The sequence below is a fragment of the Grammomys surdaster genome, unplaced genomic scaffold (assembly GCF_004785775.1).
Source record: "Grammomys surdaster isolate TR1022 unplaced genomic scaffold, NIH_TR_1.0 126219, whole genome shotgun sequence".
Taxonomy (NCBI): Eukaryota; Metazoa; Chordata; class Mammalia; order Rodentia; family Muridae; genus Grammomys; species Grammomys surdaster.
The window spans coordinates 645,215-663,878 of NW_021621022.1; the positions used below are offsets into that span (position 1 = coordinate 645,215).

Consider the following 18,664-nt stretch of genomic DNA (forward strand, 5'->3'; position numbering starts at 1 on the left):
TCTTGGATGCTATGATCTGTTGGGATTATATCTCCTGCAATCATCAGCATAAAAAGAATCTTAACGATCCCCACGAAACATACATCTATCCATTATTCAACATGTAGTCCAGCTTTAATCAGAGCCTCACATCAGTTTTATATGAGGAGCCTCAGCCATCACCGGGATTAAAGAAAGGATAGTGTCTTTAGCTGGGTTAGGGTGGGTGGCTCTGTTTCTGATCCTTACAGTCACCTGGGCACATTCTTCCAAGTGAAGCCTTTGCTGTAAACACTGACATCTGTCACCGTGTGTTGCCATCTCTCTCCTGCCATTCTCCCAGGAAGAACATTCATGCTGTGTCTTGACCTTGATCCTCCTCTGCCCTTCGCAGTGGAATAAAGACTGGCCTGTAAATAAAGACTGAGTTGGTAGTCATTTTTTTTCCTTCTTCTGTGAGTACACTGTCACTGTCTTTCAGACACACCAGAAGAGGGCATCAGATCCCATTGCAGATGGTTGTGAGCCACCATGTGGTTGCTGGGAATTGAACTCGGGACCTCTGGAAGAGCAGTCAATGCTCTTGACCACTGAGCTGTCTCTCCAGCCCGGATTATAGTCATTTTCAAGGCTCAATTTCCTTTTCTTCTAATTGTATCTTTGAAATTTTAATTAAAAAGGGATAGATCTTTGTCCACGCATATTCCTGGGGAGCCTCACTGTTTTCTACCTGTATAGACATCAGGGTAAGGACACCCGGCTCCTTAAGCATTTGTGCTACTCTCCACCCTTTTGAAATTTATGGTGCATCATTGTTACCTGTGCTCACAGCCTGTGGACAGGACTCGGCTTGTTTTCTTCAGGACTTGTTAGGATGACGCCCAGCCCTGGGCATTCTGGTTCTTTCCCCAGTTTATGCTGCTTTTTCCTGTTTCGTCTCCTAGGTTTTAAGAATATCCCCTCTTTTATGCCTGCTGTCAGATACTGTGCCCACCCAGCAGCTCAGTCACTATGACTTTCAAATCTTTGCCACAACACTGAATTTTAAAAGGCTGTATCAATGCTTTACTTGGCATTTGATTATTTATTGATGAGAAAAAAAATTGCTTCTTTCATGATTATTAGTCATTTATGTTTTTATAGACTTTGTGTGATTGTTCAGGGGATTGATCAATGCAGGGTTTTGAAATTGATGGGAAAGCACTCTACCATGAACCACACCCCAAGCCTCATTCAGTCATCATTTTGGTCTTTGGTGTTTGGTTTGTTTTGAGACAGGACTTCTCTGGGTAGTTTTGGCTGTCTTAGAGCTCACTATGTAGAACAGGATGGCACAGAGAACTGCTAGCCTCAGCCTCCAACTCTGGGATTAAGGCCTGCACCGATACGCCCAGGTGCCAGCATATTATGCCCCAAGTTTTGTGTGGGTCTGGGACAAAACTTTCATTTGCACTGGCATTTTTGGTGCTGTAGAAAAGAACCTGTCTGTTACAAGATATTTGATTATTGTACATAGAAAACCTAATTGTTAGCAAAACATCAAAGCCTAGGTAGATGCAGTTAGGTGTGTTCTGTAGAGAAGCAGCTTGGGTGTCCCTCTAAAAGCCTCCATAGGTAAGAATGCTAAAGAATGGAAAGTTCCTGCCTATTTTAAGGCAAACTGCTTGGGGGAGGGGTCTTGCAGTCTTTTCTCTATGACCAGAGGCTAAGTCAGCTGGGTAGCCTTGAGTTATACTTGGTAACGTGAAGTGGTTTGGCTCCTACTGACTTGTCTGGAAGTCTCCCCATCATGATGGTGACATGGTTCAGCTTGTCAAGGGTGTGGGGAGGAGCTAGAGGCTAGAGACTTGTTTTTATAACAGTTGGACCAAAGATAGAGCTCTCTCCCCACCCTGCCCTTTTTTTTGGGGGGGGGTAGAGGGGGCGGCTAGGAGGAGCCTTTATGGAAGGATCATCTTTGTGTCTGCAGTAACAATGGAGCGCTGGCAGGACACAGGTAACCGGAAATCTAGGAAAGAGTGCTAAGGAGCTCTGTTGGGTTTGGAGGCGCTCATGAGAAAGGTAGATTAGCTCTGTAGAATGACACAGAAGTTTCTAAAGAGCTGGCAGTTTAGTTGTAGGATCAGGCTTGTAAATATGTGGTATATAGTTTAGAAAATGAAGCTACCTCACCGAGCTAGCAGGTTTTTTACCCCAGTTTATTATGCCTCATGTGTCTTTATTGGTATACATATTGAATAATTTGAATGGTTACATGTGTCCTTGGAATTTGACGTTATCCTCCGGAGCTGCGTCTTGGTTTTCCACCTTGTAGAAAACCTGTTCATTTAAAGGATAAGGCTCTTGATTCCACTGTATGTGTTCTCGTGAGGACTAAATTAGAAATTACTGGGACTGTCCTTAGATACGGTGTATCTGGGACCACATGCAATGGGGGCAGGGGGAAGAGAGGGGTTTTTCATTGACTCGGAAACGCACTTTCCCCAAATTTGCTCTCCTAAAGGCCAAGACCTTCTCAAGAGGGAGTGGACATGCTCCTCCAGCCCACTCACCCCACATTTACCTCCTCTGAAGTTTGGATAGGGAACCATCTTTTTCATCCTCTGTAACCATGGTCTCCACAGGAGGTTGGAAATCGGAATAGTCTGGACAGCTGTTACTGGCTTAAAACCAGTTAAAAGTTCTTGCCTACGAGGGGAAGCGCAGTAGTGCCTTTCCGTATGTTGGGTCAATCAATGGTGTTCGTCTTAGAGATCGCCGGGCCCGCTGGGTCCTGAGAAGCAAGCAAAGTGGTGTGAAGGGTTGGGCTGTATTTTTGTTTTTGTTGTTCCTGAGAAATTCAAGGAATAACAACAAAAATGCAACAATCCAAACTCATCTCGTCACGTTAGTGTCGCAGGAGCACTTCCCAGAGGCTGGGCGACCTGGGCTGTGCGCAGGCGCGGGGCGGTGAGGGGCAGAGGGCGTGGTCGCCGAGTCCATTTTACACCGGCGCAGCCGGGCCGCAGTCGGCGGAGGTGAGCGCCGTGCTCCGGTAGGGGCTGGGGGCCGGGAGCCGCTGGCCCCGCGGCCCCGGGACACCTGCGTGGGCGGTGACGGGCGGCACGGCGTGGCGGCTGTGGTCCTAGTGTCGCCGCCAGGAAGGTCCGCGCGCCGCTGGGGAGACGCCCTGGCCAGGAGAGGGCCAAGACTGCAGATTTGTGTGTGTAACACTTTTTCTCCTTTCTCTACAGCGGTCTCCAGTTTTACAGTCAAAACCTAGGGAAAAAACCCCCGGCCTTCTCCAGAAACATAGTAAGCGTGCCAAAAGCATATACTTGCTGGGAACAAAGGTAAACGGTAGTATTTTCCTTTATGTTCTGGTATTTATGAAGGGGGAAAAATACCCGATTTTATTAGTCCTAGGACCATTCCAGATGGAACTGCAAAGAATAAATGTCTTCACCCACCTCCTTCAGTTAATAGGTGGCCTTTGTTCTTTTCAAATTTCAAAACTGAGAATCCATGCTTGCCATTCATTTCTTTGGTAATTTACTATATGTAATTTAATAAAATTATGCTCTAAAAGGAAGCAGAGGGATCCAGCATCATTTCTTTGTGGTTTGTCTTAGTTGTCCAGCTACTGGAGCTGTGTAGAGCAGGGCTTGAGTTTTCTGTAGCTCTCGACATTTGCTTGAGGAGCACTTTTAAAACAATGTCAATATATAGGCATTCTTTGTGCTAGGACTCATTGGGGTTATTAATTAATTTTGCTTTTTTCTTTAAAAATCGTTTGGTGATGGGAAAGAACCCAGGACACCTTGGTATGCTAGCACATTATACTCTGGAACTATACTTCTGTCCTACTTAATGCTAAGCATCAGTTTCACACAGCCTAGAATCACCTGAAAACAATCTGAAGTGAATAATTGTTTTTCAGGTTGGTCTGTGGCTATGTCTTAATTTACAGGAAGGCACATTGTGGTCCGCTCTGTTCCTAGGCTGATGAACCTGGGCTGAGCATGAGCCTGTTAGGAGCCATAGGCAGCCAGCAGTGTACATTCTTGGTGGTGTCTGCTGTACTTTCTGGTTATGAGTGGGTTCCATGGTGGAAGGCACTGCTGTGGGGAATAATAAGCAGTTTTGTCTCGAGTTCCTGCCCTGATTTACCTCAGGAATGGGCTGTAACCTGCAAGTGTCAGTTGATTTTGGTGACAGAAAGTGACAGGTCCAGGCTCAGAAGACCCAGGCTTCCTTTTGCCTGGTACTAACACCCAACTGTTCTTTTCATCGGTGGACTTATTGGTAGTTCTGGAGACTGCTCACACTAGGTGAGCGCTTCCCAGTGAGCTGCCACCTCACTCTGCGCTTTCGTAAGTGGAAGAGTATCTGACTCGCCTCAGTTGATGCTTCTGTGTTTCTGGTACCCTGGTTGTATGTATTTTCAAGTAGTAGGAAGATAGTAATGGAAAGATCCTCATTTTATAAAAGATATTTGTGAAGACCATAGTCTTTTTAGAAGTCTATGGAGTTGAACTGTTTTGTGAATAAAGGTATTGAATTATTCCCCACCACTTTGGCCCTGGGAATCTAACCCAGTGCCTTCAGCATGCTAAGTACACCTTTGCTCCTAGCACATGAAATTCTTTTTTTTTTCCCCTTTTTGTGACAGCCCTAGTTAGACCAGGCTGGCCCTGAACTAACATCTGCCTTCCTCTGCATTCAGAGTTGTGGGTTTGGATTAAGGTGTCTGCCACTATGCTTGGATTAGAATACTAAATTTTTGACTTACTTTCTGGATAGTTTTGAATCCTAGAACTTTGAAAACTCAAGGTCTGTGCTTTGGTAGAAGGGCAAGGTGAGTTGGGCTCCATGTTTTTACTTAGAAAGTTAGGGGGTTGGTTAGCTACATTGGTTTTAGGCCCAGAACATTTTATTCCTAACCCTTTTTGTTCTCAAGATACATAGATACATAGATGCATACTACTGGTAACTGATTTAAGTTGTTTTACATTTTAAGTCTGGGTGAATACAGTAGTAATGTGACCTGTTCACTGTTTGCTAAGGTGAGGAACCACATGGAGAAGTTGAGTGTTTTAGATTTCAGGATATGTTTGCACAAACTTATGTCTGTGTACATGTGTGAATAGTATACACACACATACACCATTTTTACTTTTTTTTTTTTTTAAGACAGGCTAGCAATGTTAGACCAAGTTCAGATACCAGTTTTCCTCCCAAGTGCTGGGATTAAAGACATGTGCCACCATGTGCAGCTATACACACGCTGTTTGGAAGAACACTTGACCATCTTTTCCAGAGTCTTAAAATGGCTCAGGAGGTAAAAATGCTTGCTACCACTGTGGACAGGACCAACATGGTTGAAGGAGAGAAAAGAACCAACTCCCGTAAATTGCTCTTATCTTGGTGCGCGTGCTCGCACACACACACCCATGAATGGCTATTTAAAGATGGGTTTTATTTCTTGATCCAGTATGGCCTCTAAGGGAATGATCTAAGGAAATGATCAGAGATTAGGAAGTTTTAATTAAAGCTTTTCTATAAAGCTTTTACTTACACAGTACCATTCTAAAAAACGAAAGTATAGATAAACAGTAAGAAAGCACAGCCCTCAGACGGGATATCATGTGTTTGAAGAATAGGTACTGATATGGAAAGTGGTTATTTGTAGGTAAAGAAGGCAGTAAAATTCCATGATACTTCAATATTAACTAACAGGAAACAAAGGTTATACAGGCGGTCAGGATGAAGAGGGGAGAGAGAGGGTACTGAGGCAAAGAAAGACTTTGGGGGATGGAGAATACAATAAGAGGATGACTTTTAAGGTAATCAAATAAGATGAGAAGTGAAAAGGAAACAGGAAAACTTACAATGGCCATTCAAAGTCATACTCACACTGTAAAGGCTACTCATGCGTTCATAGGTTTTGTTTTGTTTTTTAAAGACCAAGTTTCAATATGTAGCTCAGACTATCCTAAAACTCCTGCTCCTCTTGCCTTAGCTTCCCAAGTGCTGGGATGCAGGCTTACACCACCATGTCCAGCTACGAATTCAGTCTTAAGTAGAAATTAATCTTCCCCTTAAACATCTGTGAGCCTGTGAGGTGGTTCAGGGTGGAAGCACTTGCCACCAAGTGTGGCAGCCTTGTGGTGGAAGGACTGACCCCACTAAGTTATGATCCCTCTGTCTGTGTGTGTGTGTCTGTCTGTCTATGAAAAATAGTAGATGTAAAAAGAAATACAGCAAAGCCGTCTATTGGGAATAAAGAAAGCTATTACTATTATTTAATTTATTTGTTTGTTTTGAGACAGGGTTTCTCTGTATAGCCCTGGCTGTCCTGGAACTCACTCTGTAGACCAGGCTGGCTTCGAACTCAAATCCGCCTGCCTCTGCCTCCCAAGTGCTGGGATTAAAGGCGTGTGCCACCACAGCCCGGCAAAAGCTATTATACTTTGTGTTTTGGGGATTGTTTTTCAGTCCTAGAACACTGAACTGAGGGCTTTGAACATGCTAAGCAGGTGCTTTCTCACTGTCCAGAGTCTAGGGCCTCCTGCATCTTGGGAATTTTCATCTTAAGGCATTTTTGTTTGGGATTTAGGAAATTCAAAACAGTGTTTAAATATATCAGTCAGGAGAGGATCCTGCAAAATAAGTAAGTACTTGGCTTGTAAGAATAAAAGACTGAGTTAAATCCCTAGAACCCACCAATAAATCAAAATAAAAGGCCATATGTGGTGCTGGGTAGTTGTAATCCTAGGACTGGAGAGGCAGAGAGACAGGTGGCTGGCCAGCCAATTCAGTCTACTTTGTAAGCTCTAGGCCAGTGTGAGATTCTGTCCCACAGATCACCAAAAGCCCCCCAAACAAACAAATAAAACCCCAAACTGAGACAGTAAATACTAAAACTTCTGAGAACCACCAGTCTTACCTTGGAATAATGCTTACAATGAAAGCTTAATTCTTGAGATTTTTTTTTAATTATGTCTCTGTGTGGGTAAGTAGTCCAGGTGCCCATGGACACCAGGAGGGACAGCTCCTCCTGGAGCTGGAGTTGTGAGCTGATATGATCCTCTGCAAGAGTGTGGACCTCTCCTACCCCAAGTGAACTTTGAAAACAAAGGCCATGGGCCTGACACAGTGACACTCTGCTTAATCCCAGTAAGAGGATCTCTGAGTTCGAGGCCATTCTGGTCTACACAGTGAATTCCAAGAACAGCTTGGAACCACATAGAGACCTTTAAAAAAATAATAAAACCCCCCAAATATAAATATATAAATATAAAGAACTATATAAATATTAATTCACTAGCCAATCTTATTTTCAAGTAACATACTATATACTATTTAGTATGAGATTCCCCTAACACAGGCTAGCTATTGAATCTCCCTGGACATGCAGATGCATACCTGCTAGCCTACCATTCAGTAGCTGAAGGATTTCTGTGACTACTGCACTGAATAGCAAGATCCTGGTCCCCTCAACCCCAAGTGCAAAAAGTCAAGCTGGATAGCTGTGGCGCACGCCTTTAATCCCAGCACGTAGGAGCCAGAGGCAAGTGGATTTCTGAGTTCGAGGCCAGCCTGGTCTACACAGTGAGTTCCAGGACAGCCAGGACTATACAGAGAAACCCTGTTTCGAAAAACAAAACAAAACAAACAAACAAAAAGGAAAACAAATAGCAAGCATACTGAGTCAGCAAGAGATCCCACTGCAAAAAATAAAAGGTGGAGGAGGACTGAGGAAAGATCCAGTGTTGACCTTGGCCTTCTGCAGGCATGTGTATGTGTACCTGCATACACATACCTACAGAGAATTACTGTGACTGGGCATGTGTAGAGCTCAGAGGTATACCCTGCTCAGCATGTGCACTGCTGGACTTAATCCCTAACTCTAACCCCCAGAGTATTGTCTGGCCAATAGAGTACCGAGTATTCCATCCTATTTTGTTATTTTGGTAATGTTTATTCCCCAAGTAAACTGAATAAAGAAATACTGATTACTGATTTTGGTTCTATGTCTTAGGGGTTAAAGTAGATTAGCAAATTTCAATTAATAGATATAGTATAATGTAGTATATATTATTTACATGTACTATATTAGAAATGAAATCTGAGGTCTTTAAAACATGTTAACTCATTTAAAGCAACACTGATAAAAAATCATTGTATGTTACCAAAAAATAATTTAGTAAGAATACCTCTCCTCCTTTGTGATAAAGGTGGTATTCTTTATAGATTGACAGCTTTCTGTCTTTGGGGGAGACACAGGGATGCTGCACTGGTGACTAGCCTCGGGCCTTGTACATGTCCAGTGTGCTTTCTAACAGCCTTTGAACTATACCCAGCCCTGGGTATTTGATTGAAAATAACTGTTCTAGTTATTTTGATTGACATACACAAGAAAAATCTGTGTTACACAGATTTGTGGTTGATAAAGGGAGTAGTATGTTAGTAACTTTTTGAGATAATTTGTTCTTCTTCAATACTATAACCAAATCTCAACAAATAGTATTTTTGTCATACTGTCATGTTTGAGATCATACTTATTGTAAGCCCGTTTGTCTCTGTTACCTTTTTAGTTTTTATTTCTGCAGTATTAGGAATTGAACTCAGGGCCTTGGCAAGTCCTCTACCACTGAGCCATACTCCAACCCTTTTTTATATTTTAAACAAGTCTTCTCTCCATGCATGGTTTATAATATTGTTATGGAGACCTCCAAACATTGACATATTTCATCTTATAATAGTCCCCAGTAGCTCTTACATTTGTTAACTTTACTATTTATCAGAATTTGTAATGGGAAGATTACAAGTACATCTTGCAAAAAATTCAAATTTTAACATAAAAACCCAGCCTTTTCCCCGTTTCATTGTCAAGAAGTACTATGTTTCTTGAAGTAGCATGCTCATTTTACACATTTTCAAAATTTCTCAGCTCCCTAAATCTGCACACTACTGGCTCCCATTGTTTCCCTAATAACAGCCGCTGTCTCAGCGTGTAGCTGAGTCACGTGAGCCTGCAGTCCTTTCCCACCGCACCCACTGGCCACACAAGTGCTTTTGTGTCTAGTTCAGTATATAAGAATCTGGGATTTGATAAAATTAGTAATTTTTGCAGCTTCATCATGTTTTTATTATTTGTTTCTGAAATAGGGTCTCATGGTCCAGGCTGGATTAGAACTTGCTTTGAAGCCTTATTGGCCTTGAGGTGATATCTATACTTCTTCTTTCTGTGTTTTTCTGAGTATTGGGATTATTTGCGTGTGTGTGCTTAGCCTGGCTAAGGACACTTCTTGTTGAAAGGCTCCTCTCCCTTCTAGAACACTGAGTAGTGGCCCAGCTCAGTGCTCGATTCCAGCAGCATCTGCCTACCTCCTGTAGCTTTGACATGGTTGGTACACACGTCAGTCAGTGGAGCACATCATTATGAGAATGCTTTTGGCTCCACTGGTTCTCTGGAAGAGGGACAGGTAGGTTTCTGCCCCCTCAGAGAGAATTAATGCTGTAGTGTGCAGGATTTTTGGATGAGTATGATAAAAACAACCGATACAAAATAAAAATTCTTCCAGACAACAACAGCGAAAAATCCTTATTTAATTCTCTAGTCAAGGTTGTGCTTCTTACACTATGAATCATAGTGTTCCAGGAAAGTCCTTCCCATTCTCTAAGCTGCCCACAAGGCCTTTAATGAAGACCTTTGATACCAGTCAGTGGGAGGACATTAAACTAGTTGATGTGGATAAATTGTAATCTTGTCTTTGAAATAGAAAATATTCCAGTTTCCAGTAAAAGCTAGAGTGCATGCTTGGATTTATGTGTGCTTCTGTCTTTAAGTAGCACAGCATTTCATATTTGTGGGCCCAAAGTAAAGAGCCCATTCTGTGACAGACAGTGAGGCTCTTTGTTTCTGACTTCTGGTAGTCAGCTCTGTTTTAAAACAATGTTGGGTTGTTGGCTCAGTTTGCAGTTGTCCCAGTCCTAACCCTGTTTCAGCAAAGGCTGTTGTTGGGAAGCTCTCACAAAGGCCTTGTGTGCAGGAGTGTTCTTGTCCCAGTGAGTTAAATATATGCCTTAGTATACATGCCTTTCCCAAGTGTCTTCGGTTATTTCAGTAGGAGATCATTTTATTGGGAAGATGATGTCTTCTAATTATTACAGAGGTGCTTACCAGGACTAAATGTTTCTCTCTGTGTAGCAGGATGTGATGGAGCTGCTTGAAGAAGATCTCACGTGCCCAATCTGTTGCAGTTTGTTTGATGATCCCCGAGTGTTGCCTTGCTCACACAACTTCTGCAAGAAATGCTTAGAAGGGCTCTTAGAGGGGAACGTGCGGAATTCGCTGTGGAGACCAGCTCCATTCAAGTGTCCTACCTGCCGGAAGGAAACCTCAGCTACTGGAGTAAATAGTCTGCAGGTTAATTACTCCCTAAAGGGTATTGTGGAGAAATACAACAAAATCAAGATTTCTCCCAAAATGCCAGTGTGCAAAGGACATTTGGGGCAGCCTCTCAACATCTTCTGTGTAACTGATATGCAGCTGATTTGTGGGATCTGTGCTACTCGTGGTGATCACACCAAGCATGTCTTCTCTTCTATTGAAGATGCCTACACTCGGGAAAGGGATGCCTTTGAGTCCCTCTTTAAGAGTTTTGAGACTTGGCGTCGGGGAGATGCTCTCTCCCGCTTAGACACTTTGGAAACAAACAAGAGGAAATCCCTCCAGTTACTCACTAAAGATTCAGATAAAGTAAAGGAGTTTTTTGAGAAGTTACAACACACATTGGATCAAAAGAAGAATGAAATCCTGTCTGACTTTGAAACTATGAAGCTTGCAGTTATGCAAACCTATGACCCGGAGATCAACAAAATCAACACTATTTTGCAGGAACAGCGGATGGCCTTCAACATTGCTGAGGCTTTCAAAGATGTCTCAGAACCTATTATATTTTTGCAACAGATGCAGGAGTTCAGGGAGAAAATCAAAGTAATCAAGGAAACTCCTTTGCCACCTTCTAATCTGCCCACAAGCCCTTTAATGAAGACCTTTGATACCAGTCAGTGGGAGGACATTAAACTAGTTGATGTGGATAAACTGTCTTTGCCTCAAGACACAGGCGTGTTCACTAGCAAGATTGCCTGGTACCCCTATCTGCTGCTCATGGTGGTAGTTCTGTTGGGTCTCCTCATATTCTTTGGCCCCACTGTATTTCTGGAGTGGTCTCCACTTGATGAATTGGCAACTTGGAAAGACTGTCTTTCAAGCTTCAATTCTTACGTGACTAAATCAGCTGATTTTGTAGAACAATCTGTTTTTTACTGGGAACAGATGACAGATGGGCTTTTCATTTTTAGTGAAAGAGTTAAAAATGTTAGTTTGGTAGTACTGAACAATGTGGCAGAATTTGTATGCAAATATAAACTTTTATAAACGTCTTTCAGTTACACAGTTTCTTGATGGGATTGTTAGAGAACACAGGAATAATTCAGATCTGATCAAGATTCCAGTCTGTTTCTTTTTGAAGTAATTTCTTTAATAATGTCATTTGAAGTTTAGTAGTCCTAAACCTTCCCTTCCTTCTTAAAGATGGTTTTGAAATAAATATTGTTTCTCTAAATTGGCTGAGTTTGTGCTGTGCTAAGCGGGTGTATCTGTATCTCATTGGTGATCTCCCAAGTCTGGAACTTTGAAACCAGCTAGGATGAGAAATAAGAGAGTGAGGTGAGAGCACACATGAGCTAACACCACCCTGTAATGAGCTAGAGATGCAATGTAATGTCCACGAGTTAGAGCACATGTGGGCTTACACTGCATCCATGATGCAAGTAAGGTAGTACTGAGTCATCAAGCAGCTTCTCTGACTGAACATTCTAAAAGAAGTCAAGACTATAAAACATAGAATTCCCATGTTTGTTTTAGAGGAGTGATTCCTTCCTCATGACAGGATCTTCTAATTTAGGAAACCGTATCTCTCCCGTTCCTATTTTTGACAAGCCTGATCTAGTAGTTCTTCCCCAAGCCTCGTAAGTACTGGAATCACAGTGAGCTTTGTTCTTGTGAATTTTTCACTAAAGGTCATATAAGCTGTGCATGTGGGAAGGGCAGGAGTTAGGAAAGCCATCTTTTAACTGGTACCTAATGTGGTTGTGTTCCAAAGTACCACATTAACTATAACCAACCCAGTTCACTTGCCTGCAGAATTTCAGGTGTAGTAAGGCTATCCTCTCTGCTCGTGAAGAGAGAATGATGCTCACAGGACAGAAGCACTTACTCTTCTCTCCTTGATTAGAAGTCGTATGAAAACAAAATGACCCATCCTTAAAACTGCTTTTAGTCAGCCTTTGTTTTGTCATGAAAGAACAGGTTCTTGAAAGCCCACTGAGTGAGATGGGTTTCAGATAGCCGAATCTTGACATCTTCATTTTGGTTGAGAAGAGGTAACATGATCAGGGATGAGAAAAGCTGGCCCAGAAAAGCTGCTGTACCCAACCAGCCCTGAGATGGTCAGGTGAGCTGAAGGTGAGGTAAAGACTTCTCATTCTTATGATCTAGCTATTAAATTACTAAGGGGGTTCTAAAACCAGATAGTGTTTTCTATAAATTTTATCTTGGCCACAAGGGCTTGGTAAATGTCTGCAGGGAGAGTGGTTTTCTGCTCCTGATGACTTTGAAATACGGATTTACGTTATGGTTTCAATGGAGACTAATGTCTTCAGTGCTGGAGACAGAGCAGGGGACGGGAAAGGGGTCTATTTGAAATCATGAGATACACTGACATTCTATTTCACTGCTGTTTTCCATTTTACATATGCAAGTTCCCAAGCAACTCACACTTGCAAACACAGCTATGGATACACTATTTGTCTTGACAATAGTTACCTTGGAATTTAGGTCTAGTTTTCTATCTCCACTTCCCTGTTTCTTAATCATATCTAACATGTATGGTAGCAGGTTGAGTTCGAAGGGTTTCGTAAGTCTGTGTTAATGGTCTATAGCCACTCGTGAGAAGCTAGGAAGGATGAGTGGTCAGGACCTGGTCACTTTGAATGTGGGAGGGAAGATATTCACAACAAGGCTCTCCACCCTCAAGCAGTTCCCTGCCTCTCGGTTGGCAGGCATGTTAGATGGCAGAGACCAAGAGTTCAAGATAGTTGATGGCCAAATTTTTGTGGATAGAGATGGTGTTTTATTTAGTTTCATTTTAGATTTTTTGAGAAATCATGAGCTTCTGTTACCCTCGGACTTTTCAGACCACCACAGGCTTCAGAGAGAGGCTCTTTTCTATGAACTCGATTCTCTTGTTGATCTCTTAAGCCAATACCTGCTCCAATCAAGACCTGCTGTCATGGAGGTGCAGTTCTTAACCCGAAATACTCAAGCCTTCTTCAGAGTGTTTGGCTCTTGCAGCAAAACAATCGAGATGCTAAGCAGGAGGATTACGATGTTTGTAGAACGGCCTATGGCACTGGCCAGGAACAGTGACTCCTCGCTGGCTTTACCTCCACAAAGACCTTCTCACCATGACCTGCTTTTCCACTGTGGCTCTGCTGGCACGGCTGAGAACCACGCTGGAGTCAGGTATTTTGAATGCTGGAGCACCTATTCCAGTTTTCTGACATTTTCTCTCGAACATTCTTTATGCCCAATTAAAACTCCTCTTGGCAAAAGAAAACAAGATTAGCATACTGTTCAATAGAACAAGCAGTTAATTTCTAAACTTGAACACTTTCAGACTAAGAAGGTATTGTTGAACAGGAAAGAAACCAGCACTGCCCAGGGAAACGAGAAACTGATCTGTGTGGTTACAAGACAAACGGATTGTGTGGATTATATTCCATTGCTAAGGAATGACTTAGACTGAATCAGCATATGCTTGGTTTCCACATGGGAGAGGCTCAGGGGTATGACCTGGTTCCTCACACACTATGTATTTATTCTTTCAGAACTTAAGTTTGCTGCTTTTCTGCAGTGGAGAATATTTTTAAAGATGATTTCAGGTAGATAAGTCTCATGGCAAATTTAGTGTTCTGTTATAACTTTGGCTCTATCACTATTAAAAATACTGGAATAGGCTGTCAGTATCTTATGGGCTGTCTTGTTTTAATTTGTGAAAGGATCTCATTCTGTAGCTCTGGCTGGCCTGAAAGTCTCACTGCCTCTGCCCCCCAGTGCTGGGATTGAAGGTGAGCACCATCAACCACACCTGCCTCTGCTGGAATTAAGGCTGATTTCTGTCCTGTAGTCAGGGACACATTACCTCATCCCCTGTTAAACACCTCTTCGTGCTGGATACCATTACTATCAACTGTGAAAGCTTGTTTTAACTTTTAGGAGGAAAATAGCTTTCATGCGTTCTTCAGAGCATTTAAAAGCCAGTCAGAGAGAGACATGTTTTAGCCTGTACAGTAATCATCAGTGCTTCTTCCATAGCACACCCTTTAGTCTCCGCTACCGAGTAGAGGACAGTGGGCAGTATAACCAAGTATATACACTTCCTTGTTTCTTAGTCTTCCAAATAAATTGAAATATTTTGGAAATGGGTACCAATCAAATAGACCATGAAGAAAGTCTCAATGGTCCTGTTATCACACTTGTAAATTCTGTTCTTTATTTTCATTGGGAAGGAAGTGCTTAAGTAAGAGGAATAATGTAATGTTTTTGTTGTTTTAAATTTCAATCAAATGATAATGACTTTTTTGGCATTCCTTTTCAGAGAGTTAGAAACCTAAGGAAAAATGCCATCTTTGATTTTAGGAAGACATGATAGGTGAAAAGATGTCTTGGAAATACTTAATTATCTATCTTAAACAAGATTAGAAACTGAAGTTGGATCATTGCATATATACTGTACCAAGTGACTCCCTAATTGGTGTTACATGTTTCAGGAATAGCAAAGAATGTTTGTTATTTTCAACTCAATCTAAAAAAGGCATATTGAATTTTCATAACAGATAATTCTAAGACCAGAGATGTTTCTTATTTCTTTACTTTTTTTTCCCTTGAGATGGGTCTCATAGCCTGGCCTGTCTGATCCTCCTGTGTCTGCCTTCTAAGTGCTAAGATTATAGACCTCACCCAGCTTGTGGTGGGATTTTTGGTTGCTTTAAGTTTGGAGTTTCTTCTGGTGTTTACAGAGTGCCAATTTTAGAATAGAGATATAGAGTCTATAAAATGACATGAACATAAATACATGATTGAGCATATAGCTAATTGGCAGTTACTTTTTTTTTGCTAGTTTTGGTCTGAATCTATCTATTCAGATGTTTTTGGATGGTGGATATGGTAGAATAAGCCTGGGTGGCTTCAATGTGTTGCTTCAATGTGTTCTTAGCAGTCAGTGTTGTTTGGTAGTTCTGTCTTGGGTTCTCGCCTTGTATCTTTAGATGTCCATCCATGTGATAACACACTTTAGTTCAGTTTATGGCTTCAGGATTCTAGAGTCTTTTCTGTAGCCATTTTCTGATCTCTCCTTTTTAAACTAGATGAAAAAGCATAGTTGCCTTTAAATTAAAAAAAAAAAAATAAGGTGTGGTGATGGTGCTTGGTGGAGGAGGCCCTTGCCTGGCATGACTGGGAGGCCCTGGGCTCTGCCGGCAGCGCTAGGAATGCAGGTCCCCGTTCTCTTCTTCTTTAGTTTTTCCACCTCTAATGTCTATGAAATCCTTTTTAATTTGACCTCAGAAGGAATCAGATACAATAGTTTTAGCTCAATGAGTTATTGTAAGAACATTCTACTTTTTTGTAAGTACCTACTACTTGCTATTTGTATCCTAATACTTTCATGATATTCTGTGACTTTCTGACAAATGTGTCTAGACTGTATAATTTAGATCTGGACTTGGAAGATGAAATGCTTTACTACTGTTAAAATTTTGTATCAAACACAATAAACCTTTCTTGAAATGTGTTTTGTACCTGGATAACTTTTAGCTGTTTGTTTCCTTTGCCAGTAAAGAGTTTCTGAACATGGCCTCTAGTGGTCACCATTTCAGCCATGTCTTCAGTTCATGACTAGGAATGTGCTCAAACATTGTTTTACCCCTGTGAAACTATATAGTGTCTACCTGACACTAATCTAAGCCTTATTTCACATTTTTAGAACAAACAGTAGGAAGATACAAAATATCCTTGAAGAAAGATATTTTCTGTGCCATATTGCCATTATTAAAGCAAACATGGGTATATGTGCTTGACATTTGGAATACTTAAGTGAACTGGTAAAAAGGGGTTTGAGTTTTCAATCAGATTTTGACTACCATATTTTCTCTTTAATAACAGGCAGTTATTGATGAAAAGGTATCAATAAATTGGAGTTATGGCATTTTGTACCTTCAAATTTTAACCTGAAAAGGCTGATTTGACAAGAATAAATCTCGGATTACAATGGCAGTACTAATGATTAGAGTTAGTGGAAAATTGTAAATATTCAGTGTTAGTAAAAACAAATCAAGTTAGTGAAATTAGGTTAAAGAAAATTGAAAAATAAAACTAATGAGTTACTCTATATAAAAAATAAGTGAGTTTAATTCTTTGACCAAGTTGATCAATCCAGAAAATAATTTCAATGAAAAGTCAACAATTTTGAATATGTTCTTAAATATAATTGAGATGAATTGGAATCTTGGTCTCTTTTAATATTCAGTTACTAATTCAAATTTGAAAATGAAGGATCATGATTTGAGGCAATCATGAGTTTCACAGTGTAACCCTGTCTCAAAAGCAAAACAAAAAAACCAACAACAAAACCAAGAGAAAGGTATGATGCCTTTGGTTGAAGTGAGTAAGTTTCTATGTGTAGTTTTGTTATTAAATGAATGCTTTGTAATTAACTATTACTTTGTATACCTCAGGTACGTTTCCATAAAGCCTGATAATCGGAAATTGGCCAATGGAACAAATGTCTTGGGCCTACTGGTCGACACTTTATTAAAGGAAGGCTTTCGTCTGGTCAGCACTAGAACACCGGCCTCTGGAGACAAAAGTGAATGCTATGTCTTTGAAAGGATAAAAAGCCCTCAAGTCCTTGGGTGAATAAAACACCCAAATCAGAAACTACCACGATGCCACCGCCATCTCAGAAATGACACTGTTCTTCTTTGGAAATTCCATATGGGGGCATGTATGTCACATTTGTACTCGGTCTAACTTTGGGTTCCCCAGCAGTGCCGAGAGCCACCCTGCCTGTTCTCTGAAAACAGCAATGCACTTTGTGCTTTGGCATTTGCTCCTTTCGCCAGGAACTCTCATAGCTAGTAGAAATGGGCTCTGGACTCGGACTGTGTCTAATCTCAGCTTAGTCATTTATTAGCTATGTAACATTTCTGTGTTTTAACTTTTATCTATTAACTAGGGACAAAAAAAGTATCTCCCCTCATAGGGTTATGAGGGTGGTGGTTAAGGGAGACAAAGTCCTCATTATGTTGCCTGGCATGTGGTAGGCATTCAGTAACTGTTATTAATGATAATGATCATGGGTCACTTGCTTTCAAACCCATCTTTTCTCCAGGGCCTTGTTCTCTCCCTTGCCTTTTGTTTCTCTGCAGTGTTAGTGCCTTAGGGTTTTATTGCTGTAAGGAGACTCCATGACCATGGCAACTCTTATAAAGGAAAACACGTAATTGGGACTGGCTTATAGTTTCAGAGGTTTAGTTCATTATCATCACAGTGGGAAGCATGGCAGTATCCAGATAGACAAGGTGCTGAAAGAGCCAAAGAATTGTACAACTTGATCCTTAGGCAACAGAAAGGAACTGTGCCACACTGAGCATAACTTGAGCATAGGAGACCTCAAAACCCGCCTCTATAGTGACATACTTCTTCCAACATTGCCACACCTAATAGTGCCACTCCCTATGGGCCAAGCATTCAAACACATGAGTCTATTGGGGGCCATACTTATTCTTTTTGTTTGTTTTTCGAGACAGGGTTTCTCTGTATAGCCCTGGCTGTCCTGGAACTCACTCTGTACACCAGGCTGGCCTCGAACTCAGAAATCCGCCTGCCTCTGCCTCCCAAGTGCTGGGATTAAAGGGGTGAGCCACCACTGCCCGGTGGCCATACTTATTCAAACCACCACAGTCAGTGATTGAACCCTCATGCATACAAAGTAAGGCCTCTATGACTATGATTGGACCCCTCAGCAGATGGTCCTTCTGTATAGACTTACATATCATCATAAGACCAGGTTTTTCTTCACTTACATATAAGTTTTATGAAAAGTTCTAATCCTTCTATACATACAGAATTGTGCTAAACTTATAAATCATACAGAAGCTACATTTGGTGAAAAGCTTTGGAACGATATTTAAAATACACATAACTTTCTCTTGTGTTTTGTATTAAACACTGGGATAAACACCTAAAAGAGAAAGTACTTCATCAAAAGGCTCCTAGTGCTTGCTTATAGTTGAGTGAAAAGCTGTTGGGTGTACACTCTTCAAAGTATGCAAGTCATTCAAGAACATATTTTAAATATTTTTCTTAGGTAGGGTTACTATGGCTGTGATGAAACACCATGACCAAAAGCAAATTGGGAGAAAAGAGTTTATTTGGCTTACACTTTTGTGGGGGTTCCTGCAAATACCAGGGCTGGTAGAGTAACCACCCATGTGAGGAGGATCCAGTTCAACATGATTTAGTGAGCCAAGCCCGTGTTGGTTCAAACTTGAGTCTGACACCAGGCAGTTT

The 18,664-nt window shown here is 41.4% G+C and overlaps 2 protein-coding genes across 5 annotated transcripts; both read left to right on the forward strand.

Moving 5' to 3' along the window:
* Positions 1 to 2,947: 2,947 nt before the first annotated feature.
* On the forward strand, positions 2,948 to 11,594 carry Trim13 (tripartite motif containing 13). Of its 4 annotated transcripts, none has more exons than XM_028758786.1 (3): positions 2,948 to 2,996; positions 3,213 to 3,311; positions 10,178 to 11,594. In XM_028758786.1, exon 3 carries the CDS (start codon positions 10,184 to 10,186, stop codon positions 11,405 to 11,407), a length of 1,224 nt encoding a protein of 407 aa, XP_028614619.1. In that variant the 5' UTR covers positions 2,948 to 2,996; positions 3,213 to 3,311; positions 10,178 to 10,183; the 3' UTR covers positions 11,408 to 11,594. The 4 variants fall into 4 exon arrangements, with proteins under 4 accessions (XP_028614619.1, XP_028614622.1, XP_028614621.1 ...); XM_028758789.1 differs by having other exon boundaries at positions 2,954 to 2,996; positions 10,175 to 11,594; XM_028758788.1 differs by lacking the exon at positions 2,948 to 2,996 and having other exon boundaries at positions 3,234 to 3,318; positions 10,175 to 11,594.
* A 1,401-nt stretch (positions 11,595 to 12,995) lies between these two features.
* Kcnrg (potassium channel regulator) lies at positions 12,996 to 17,061 on the forward strand. The gene is made up of 2 exons (XM_028758867.1): positions 12,996 to 13,555; positions 16,828 to 17,061. The coding sequence occupies exons 1-2, from the start codon at positions 12,996 to 12,998 to the stop codon at positions 17,006 to 17,008; spliced, it is 741 nt and encodes a 246-aa protein (XP_028614700.1). The 3' UTR covers positions 17,009 to 17,061.
* The last annotated feature ends 1,603 nt before the right edge of the window (positions 17,062 to 18,664 follow it).